Genomic DNA, 10,291 nt, shown 5'->3' with positions numbered 1-10,291 from the left:
TTCACACCTTCCCACAGCCCTCAAGAGCAGGCTCTTGCTAAAGAAAGGGGATACTCTCTTTCCTCTTCTGGGTGCTTTCAAACACACTAAGGCCAACTCTTTATCCCAGAAGGGAGTCAGTGGAAGCTTCTTTTTGGCTTACACCAGGCCACACACCTGGGGAAGAATGCTCTCCAGTCGCTGATACAACTCATTTTTACTGGCAGTAAGTTGGGAGAAACAATACGACAAGTTTGCTGGGCTTGCCCAAATTGTGCCCAGGTAAACCCTGAAGGGGCAGTCACACCTCTACCCCTTTTAAAGCCTATTCAGAGGAGGGGTACCTACCCAGGGGGAAGACTGGCAAATATACTCTACACATATGCCCCCATGCTGGGGTTTCAAATTTCTTTTGGTTTTTGTTGACACCTTTACTAATTGGGTGGAAGCTTCTCCTTGCAGAACTGAAAAGGCTTAGAGGTATCAAAGCTTTTATTAAAGGAAATTATACCTCCTTTTGTGTTGCTTAGCTGGTTACAGAGTGATAATGGCCCTGCTTTTGTTTCACAGATAACCCAGGGTGTGGCAAAGACACTTAAAATCATTTACCACCTCCATTCAGCCTGGAATCCCAAATCCTCTGGTAAAGTAGAGAAAATGAATCATACCCTTAAGCCAATCCTTACTAAACTCTGCATAGAAACCCAAGAAGATTGGATTAAAAATATTCCAATTGGGCTACTCAGAGTCCCTATCACAGCTCTGGAAAATATCAAGCTTAGCCCCTTTAAACTTTTGTATGCCTCTGACATCCTTGTAGACACAGAACAGCATTTGATCACTCAATTTTCAACTCAGTTAGGAGCTGTCAGGAAAGCCCTACAGAATACGCTGACAAGCATCTTCCAAAACCTTTTGGCTGTGAAAAGGAGCTTCCTGCCTCAGTACAACCTGAAGATTGGGTCTACTTAAAGTCATGGAAAACCCAAAAGGGAGAACAATTAGATGTCAGTTAGAAGGGACCCTACCGAGTCATACTCACCACTCCTATGGCAGTAAAACTTGAGGGCCTCCCTAGCTGGACTCATAATTCTTGGATTAAACCATTGTCATCTCTTGGTCCCTCCCCCAAAACTCCAGAATATACCTGTGAGCTCTTGGAGGATTTGAAGTTGTTGTTTAGAATGGCCCCTGGCCCTCTTAGAAAGGCTGCTGTCCCTCTCCAGCTGACAGGTGGATAAAAAGAAGAGAAATCACAATGGTTTTTTTATGTTTTTTTCTTCTTCTTCCTCTCTGTACTCCTTTTGTAACATTCTTGCCTTCTAGGGTTGGAGCCATCAACTCACAGATGATATCAGCCAATGGAGTCTAAGGATCCAGCCATGGGTCAGCCGTACTCTGAAGTCTGACCCCTTAAACAAAATGGTACCCCATGAGGCAGGGACAGCTCTATGCCACTTGCCAGCAAGAAGCAGTTTCAGAAGCCATGACCTTCACTCCTTACTCCAAAAGAATTTGGGTCCCATTTATTTGAGTGGGAAATGATGAAGTTGGAATCTGAGCCCTAGAAAGGAAAAACTCCGGTCCCAGACCATTTCCCACCCTTGGGAATTCCATTTCCTCATGGACTCTACTTTCCCACATGGCCAAATCTCTGGCAGCTATAGTCCCATCAAATGGTTTTTCATTGTGGCTACACCCAATCTCCCCTCCATTGTCTTGCCTCCTTATGGCCCTTGGCCAATTCCCATCCTTGGTCCCACCTAGGCTCCATTTCCCACCCTTGGGAATTCTATTACCTCATGGACTACTTGGCTACTAGATCCCTCCCACAGTCTTTCTGTGTATAGGGTCAATATTGTCTTCATTAAGATGTGCAGATTTTTACAATCTAGCCAATAGCCCATAGATGCTCATATTCCTTAAGAATCTAGCTAATATGGTGAATCTTCAATAAACCTTGTTTTTGGCTGCAAGAAGGCTTGGGTTGAATTCTTTTGGACAGGACCCAGGTATCATGATTTTGGGGTCCCAGCACCCCTGAACTCTAGACTTCATCAGTTGTGGCAGTGGAGAGGAAACACCTCGCCCCTTATCATAGCACCTTGGAAGAACTGAAAATTTTCAGGTCCCTTGTAGTATCTCTGAAAACAGCTGTACAAACCCCCAAAGTTTGGGACAGTACATTCTCCACATTGGAAGCAGACTCTTACCTTAACAAAAAGTTTAAAACTCAAGTAATTGGTTGGGATCATGAGCAAGCAGAACAAAAAGAGTCAGAACATATTATCTTACTTGACTGACAAAGAAGATCAAAACATACAACCAGAAGAAGACAACAAAGCCAAGGCTCCTACATCCAAAGCCTCCAAGAAAAATATGAATTAGTCCCAGGCCTTGGAAGAGCTCTAAAGGGATTTTGAGCAGCAATTAAGGGAAGTAGAGGAAAAACTGAGTGTGATGCAAGAAAATCATGAAAAACAAGTAAACAGCTTGCTAAAGGAGACCCCAAAAAATACTGAAGAAAATAACACCTTAAAAAATAGCCTAACCCAAATGGCAAAAGAGGTCCACAAAGCCAATGAGAAGCAGAAGAATAGAAAAGGAAGTCCAAAAGCTTACAGAAGAAAACAATTTCTTAAAAATTAGAATAGAGCAATTGGAAGCTAGTGAGTTTATGAGAAATCAAGACACTGTAAAACGAATCCAAAAGAATGAAAAATTAGAAAACAATGTGAAATATCTCATTGGAAAAACAACTGACCTAAAGAATAGATCCAGGAGAGAGAATTTAAACATTGTTGGACTATCTGAAAGTCATGATCAAAAAAAGAACCTAGACATCATCTTTAAAGAAATTATCAAGGAAAACTGCCCTGATATTTTAGAACCAGAGGGCAAAATAGAAATTGAAAGAATCCACCGATTTCCTCCTCAAAGAGATCCCCAAAGGAAAACTCTGAGGAATATTGTGGCCAAATTCCAGAGTTCCTAGATCAAGGAGAAAATATTACAAGCAATCAGAAAGAAACAATTCAAGTATTGTGAAAACACAATCAGGATAACACAAGATTTAGCAGCTTCTACATTAAGGGACTGCAGAGCATGGAATATAATATTTCTGAGGGCAAAGGAGACAGGATTACAACCAAGAATCACCTACACAGTAAAACTGAGTATAATCTTTCAGGAGAAAAATGGTCATTCAGTGAAATAGAGGAATTTCAATCATTCTTGATGAAAAGACCAGAGCTGAATAGAAAATTTGATTTTCAAATATAAGACTCAAGTGGAACATGAAGAGTTTAACAGGAAAGAGAAAATCATAAGAAACTTATTAAGGTTGAACTTTTTACATTCCTGCATGGAAAGATGATATTTGTAACTCATGAGACCTTTGTCAGTATTAGGGTAGTTGAAGGGAAAACAAAATTATATATATGTGTATATAGATATAGATAGATAGATGGGGGCACAGGGCAAGTTGAAGATTAAGGGGCTCATATCTGGAGAACAAAATTAAGGGATGAGAGAAAGTTATACTAGGAGAAGGAGAAAGAGAGGTAGAATGCGGTAAATTATCTCACAAAAAAAACAGAAAAGAAAAGGCTCTTACATGGAGGGGAAACAGGGGAAGGTGAGAGGGAATGAGTGAATGTTATTCTCATAGAAATTGACTTAAGGAGGGAATAACATACACACTCAATTGGGTATGGAAATCTGTTTTACCCTATGGGAACATAGGTGGGGAAGGGGACAAGGGAGTAGGGGAATGATAGAGAGGAGGGCAGATTGGGAAAGGAGATAATCAGAAGCAAATACTTTTGAGGAGGGACAGGGTCAAAAGAAACAATAGAATCAATGGGAAGGGGCAGGATAAGATTAAGGGAAATAGAATTAGTTTTTTGCAACATGTGTACTGTGGAAGTGTTTTGCATAACTGCACATATATAACCTATATTTAGTTGCTTGACTTATCAATGAGGGTCACTGGGGAGGGAGGAAGGAAGAAAATTTGGAACCCAAAGTTTTAAAAATACGTGTTTAAAAAAAATGTTTTCACATGCAACTGGGAAATAAGAAATACAGGAAATGGGGTACAGAAATCTATCCTGCCCTACAGGAAAATAGAAGGGGGAAGGGATTAAAAAAAGGGGGGGGAGAGAAGGCAGACTAGGGGATGGGATAATCAGAATGCATGCCATCTTGGGGGGGAGGGGCAATAGGGATGAAAATTTGTAACTCAAAATCTTGTGAAAGTAAATGTTGAAAACAAAAAAAATGGGAATTACCACACAAAAAAACTAGAGATAATGATACATCAAAAAAAATAAAATAAAATGAGTCAGAGGAGGAAATGGCAAAACATCCTAGTATCTTTTCCAAGAAAACCCCAAATAGGGCAACAAGAATAAAAAAATAATGAATAACAACTAATCCCTTGTTTATTTTTTTGAGGGTTCAATAATTTCAGGTTAATTTCAGCAATTTCAGCCATAAATAATAACCCAGTTATGTTACAAATATATTTTCCAACATCATAATACCTTTTTGAAACATTATTTTTTTTCTACAGTGATTAAAAACTGTCATGGTCATAAACACAATGATTTCTGAGTTTGTGCAATGATTACATGAAGTGCTGACCAATCCTGACAAAGTATAACATATTCTTAAATTTTTCTCAATCAGTATCAATTTGATTCCAAATCATTCCAAGGGACTGACATTCTGGAGCAAATCATTTCCCAAAGGTTGATTAGATGCATGTGCCTGCTCCTTTTTTCTCAGTACTTTATCTTAGATCAGATTAATCCACTTACTTGGATCCATTTCACCCAACTGATTAATTTTTTTTATCATTATATCAAAGTCTACTTATATCAACCCCCTTTATGAATACTCCTTTAACAGAGAGTAATAACAATACAGTTCTCAAGGGTTACAATTGTGGTCTTCCCTTGTAGGGATGGAAACAGTTTGTCCTTATTAATAGCATGTTTCTTTCTGTCTAATTTACCTTTTTATGTCTCTCTTGAGTCTTGTATTTGAAGATCAGATTTTCTGTTGAGTTCTTTTCTTTTTATCAAGAAGATTTGGAAGTTTCTTATTTCATTGACTATCAATCTCCTCTCCCAAAAGATCATGCTCATTTTCACTGAGTAGTTGATCCTTGATTGTAATCCAAGCTCCTTTGCCTTACAGAGTATCATATTTCATGCCCTACCATCTTTTAATGTAGAAGCTGCAAGGTCTTGTTTAAACCTGATTGTGGTTCTATGATATTTAAATTGTTTCTTTCTGGCTTCTTGCAGTATTTTCTCTTTGACCTGGTAATTTTGGAATTTGGCTACTATATTCCTTGGTGTTTTCAATTTGGGATCTCTTTCAGGAGGTGATTGGTGTTTCTTTCTAAGGCTATATTACCCTCTGGTTCTAGGACCTCAAGGCAGTATTCCTGGCCCTATGCACAAGTTTCTGTTTAGTAACTTTCCCACATTATTAGGCAAGACTGAATTACTTTTCTTTTGATAGTCACCTGCCACTGGACACTGGGGTCACCTCAAGGTTGACTTTGCCTAGGATCTTTCTCTTGCCACTGAGTTTATATTGGCTGCTGGAGTTGAGCACTGCTGGACTCTGAAGCTCTCCTGAACTCTGTAGATGTCCTCTCCAAATCTTCTGGGCCATCTTTGTGTCTTGTCTTCTTGAGTAGTAGATACCTACAAAGTGTCTACATCAGAGTTTCTGCAACACTTCAACTTTTCTTTCATGTCTCTCCAGTCTTAGTGGAGGAATCTACATCTGATTTCCTTTTTATTCTTTTTTCTCTTCATAGGTGCATATAATGTATCATTTCAGTTTTTGTGAGGCACCTGGTCAACATTTCATGTAATCATTGCACAAACTCAGAAATCATTGTGTTTATGACCATGACAGTTTTTAATCACTGTAGAAAAAAAATAATGTTTCAAAAAGGTATTATGATGTTGGAAAATATATTTGTAACATAACTGGGTTATTATTTATGGCTGAAATTGCTGAAATTAACCTGAAATTATTGAACCCTCAGAAAAATAAACAAGGGATTAGTTGTTATTCATTATTTTTTTATTCTTGTTGCCCCATTTGGGGTTCTAAAATATTGTCATCTTCCCACGTTCCCTGCACCTGCTTTTTACTTTTTTCAATTTGAAGCACTTTTGATTTGGTTTGCAAAATATTAGGCATATCAATTTTAAACATTTTTGACATATTTTGAGCTTGACTCAGAAACTTTTCATTACTAGATTTTCATTCATGATCATGAAATTCAATTATCATTTAAAAAGTCTTGTTCAGCTGTAAAATTTCTAAGTATTTGCTGGTATAATGCTGTCTTTCTCATTGTCAACAGAGATAGAAATTTAAAAAAAAATTGTACTTCTTATAAAAAAAATCATGCCCAAAGCTTTATGAAATTTACAATGATTAATTCTCTCAGTATCACATGTTAGAATACTGTTCAACAGATATCTTTGGATGTTTTCTCAAATCTTCAATAAGCATGACCCAGAAAAAACAGCAGATCTCTTTATGAATATTTGCCATATACATATTGATAAGTTTAATTTAGATTTCTTATAATATTTTAGAATAGTTATTGCAGTTTATTTATGAAGATTTCTAAACAACTTCAATTTTAACATGCTATTTTTTCACAGAATGAATCTTGAATTTTAAAGGATATTTTAGAACAGTGCAAAGGAGAGCAAAGGCTAGATTATTTTAAGGATGGGACCAGTAATATATTTCTGTCATCTTTGAGCCTTAGTTGAACAATTTGAAACCTAATTTCCAAGTTGACTTCAGGATGATTGAAGAGTGTTGTTGTTGTTTTTATGAATGCTGATGGTATTTGGTAATAGCAGCTCAGAAAGATTATAGTCTATGAATGTACAAAGGAGTTAAAATTTGCATCATCTTAGGGCATTGGCCTTGAACAAAACCCTGAAACTGAAAGACATTTTTAGAAATAATTTTATTAAGTCAGTTCTGAAGAGAGGAGAGCTGGAAATAGTTGTACCTCCTTCTCAAGGTAGGTTAACCAAAAACATGACCTGGGTGGACTCAAAACAAGCCTTTGATGGGATCAAGCATATCTTGCAGCAATCTTCAGCTCCCTTAAAAAGTCTCTGTAGTCTCTATGATATACATTTCATCTTCTGGGTTAAACAATACATAGTCAAGAGAAGTTAGGTTTAGTCAATATGAACAAATAATACAGTACCTCCCCCAATGGGTCAGAAGTGTTGTGATCATCTAGAAAGAGAAGTAATGATGTCTAAGACATTTACCCTCAACATCAAGAATAGGTCAAGATAGACTAACCTTACCACAGACATAACTGCCACTCTGGCTGTTCCTTACTGAAGTGATAAAAAGCTAAATCATGAGGAATGTAGATGTCTGACTATCTTCTTTTTCTTGTTTCATTGTATTTTACAAAGATGGACCCTCTCTTCCTTGCATATTTCTGGTTTCTGATCTTTGATAAAATTTGTCTCCAACATAGTCTTCCCTGAATTAACTAATAGAGCTATAAGCCTAAGAAAACTCCAATCACTTTTCTTCTCCCATCATTTGGGAGAACAGCATCTACATTGTAAATGTCTAGCTGCCAGAATGGAAACCCAATATTTATATGTTTCAGTGTTATAACAGTATTATACATTTACTGATTCAGTGCAGATGACATGTAGATAGTTTCACAAAGTCACATTGAATTCTCTGTCAAGTCACAGAATAAACACAGTAGACAGAAAAGAAAACCATATTAACATGAACCTTTTTTTTCATTGTGGGTTGCATATTTTTTTTTCTATATGAACGTAATTTTGGACTAAAAGTGTCACTGAAGTTTTATTTTGATAGCACAGTTAAGAAGGAGAAGTGCTAAGTTCTGAGGGAGATGTAAATTTTAGGCAAAACATGATCCCTGCCTTTAAGGTACAGAGAATAAAGGTTAGAATAATCAACTTTTAAAAAATTTGACAGATCTGAATAAATAAAGACATCAACTAAGAGGAATGAAGGAGCTACTCTTGACAAGGGAATAATTTATATTTGGTAGGTAAAAAAAAATAACATAATTTCTGCCCTCAAGGAGCTTACATTCTATTGGGGAGACACAATGTACATGATAAGGACAAGACAACTCCTTAACCATTAAGGATAAATTAAGCTAAGAACAAAACACTTCCCTGGTAGGGTGGCATCTTAGAAAGAGAAGAAAAGCTTTTTGAAAAGACTCTTGGGTCTGGGAACTTCATGTAAGAAGTACAAGGAATTCTATTTTATCTTTAAATAATATATCCTGACATGTCTTCTTTACATTACACATAAATATTACTCGATCTGATTCTGAAATGTTGAGATAATTGCATTAGTTCATCAAATCAATCCAGCCTTATGACAGTTAATTTGGAACATTATTTAATACTCATTAATTTTTTCCTTGGTGGTGTATGAGTATAGTGAATATCATTCTGGAAAGAGAAAATTTATTCTTAAGATTTGATGTTATTACTTAGAAATAATAAAAATTTTAGTTAGGGATAAGGAAATAGACTGAAAGAAGATTTCTATAGAAACTGAAACTGTGAGATAAAAAATGAAATGAGTCTTTATTTTCTCTATTACCATATTCATTTAGATAAAATTTTCTTCAATGCAGCTATAACATCCTTATTCCTTAGGCCATATATCAAAGGGTTAAACATTGGGGTCACAATGGTATAGAAAAGTGAGAGCACTTTGTCTATTCCTGGGGAGTGTGTGGACTTAGGTCTTAAATATGTTATAATCCCAGACCCAAAGAATAAGGTCACAACAATTAGATGGGATGAACAAGTGGAAAAGGCTTTAGATCTCTTCATGCCCACTGGTAGATTCAGAATGGTGGTAATGATATTGACATAGGACCAAATTATCAAGAGAAAAGGTACTGTAAGAAAGAGCACAGACACAGCATAGACAAATAATTCATTTATAGAGGTGACCCCACAGGCCAACTTCAGTAAGGGAAAAATGTCACAGAAAACATGATTAATTTTATTCGAATCACAAAAAGACAGAGAGAAAATCTGGAATGTCTGCCCTATCTCCACTGGGATCCCACATATCCAGGACCCAACCACCAGCTGGATGCACACTTTTTGGTTCATTAAGACAGGATAGTATAGAGGCTTACAAATGGCCACATAGCGGTCATATGCCATCACAGCTAAGAGGAAGCACTCAGTGCCTCCCAGAATAAGCAAAAAACAAAGTTGTACAGCACAGGCCACAAAAGAAATATTTCTGTTCTGAGACCAAAAGTTCATCAACATTCTGGGAAGAATAACTGATGTGTAACAGATTTCCAAAAAGGAAAAATTTCCTAGGAAAAAATACATGGGTGTATGGAGAGCTGGATCAGTCTTGGTTATTACAATGATGAGTCCATTTCCCATTAGAATACTCAAGTAGATGACTGTGAAAATCCCAAACAGAAGGTCTTGGATATTGGGTAGCTCATAAAATCCCAGTATAACAAATTCTTCCATGATAGTGAGATTTTCTTCTCCCATTTTCTCTGTTTTTCTTTCTTTCTTTCTTTGGAAAAAGTGAATTCAGCTAGGATGAGTGACTTCCCTCCTCTGGAACTTTAAATCATCCTCTAAAAGGGATGTTTTGAATTATCAGGTCACTTTGATTTCTAATATCTATTTTGGATTATGATGTATTTTCAATTTAAGAGTTAAATAAACTCATTAGATTAACATATTGTGTATCGCAATAAAAGTATTTTAAAGTTTCTAAGAATAATGCCTTGGAATTCCACTACTGTTATGTTATTTTATGTGTTTTAAGGACCCATCTCTGAAATAAAAAAAAAAAAACAAAACTCAACACTTCGGAATATTTCATATTAAAAGTGGAGCTAGAAATTGGCTTCTGTTGAAAACTGAGAAATAATACTATATGGGAAAATAATACTCAAAATATCATAATTTAATATGCTGTTCTACATTTCAAGACCATAGAAAACATTTCTTTTTTAGGACTTGAAGGGACCTGCAATGTCTTATCTACTAACTCACACAGAATATAGATAAAGATACTGAGGCTTAAAGACCATAAGTGAAACCAATGTTTCTAACACCAGATACCATTCTCATTTCATTATACCATTCTTTTCACTGTTATTGAAACTCTCAAGAAAAGGAGTTATTTATTCCTTATGAGATTGTAAAAACTGCCAATGAATTTACTTTAGTTAGACATGGTT

General features: G+C 36.3%; 1 protein-coding gene across 1 annotated transcript; it reads right to left on the bottom strand.

Moving 5' to 3' along the window:
• Positions 1-8,666: 8,666 nt before the first annotated feature.
• LOC114042208 (olfactory receptor 10AG1-like) lies at positions 8,667-9,930 on the bottom strand. Its single transcript, XM_027860871.1, has 2 exons — positions 9,916-9,930; positions 8,667-9,593 (listed from the first exon to the last, which is right to left on the bottom strand). The coding sequence occupies exons 1-2, from the start codon at positions 9,928-9,930 to the stop codon at positions 8,667-8,669; spliced, it is 942 nt and encodes a 313-aa protein (XP_027716672.1).
• Positions 9,931-10,291: the final 361 nt, after the last annotated feature.

The sequence above is a fragment of the Vombatus ursinus genome, unplaced genomic scaffold (genome assembly GCF_900497805.2).
Source record: "Vombatus ursinus unplaced genomic scaffold, bare-nosed wombat genome assembly UNPS02014291.1, whole genome shotgun sequence".
Classification (NCBI taxonomy): domain Eukaryota; kingdom Metazoa; phylum Chordata; class Mammalia; order Diprotodontia; family Vombatidae; genus Vombatus; species Vombatus ursinus.
The sequence above is the reverse complement of the archived record's forward strand: the minus strand, read 5'-3'. Positions and strand labels throughout refer to the sequence as shown.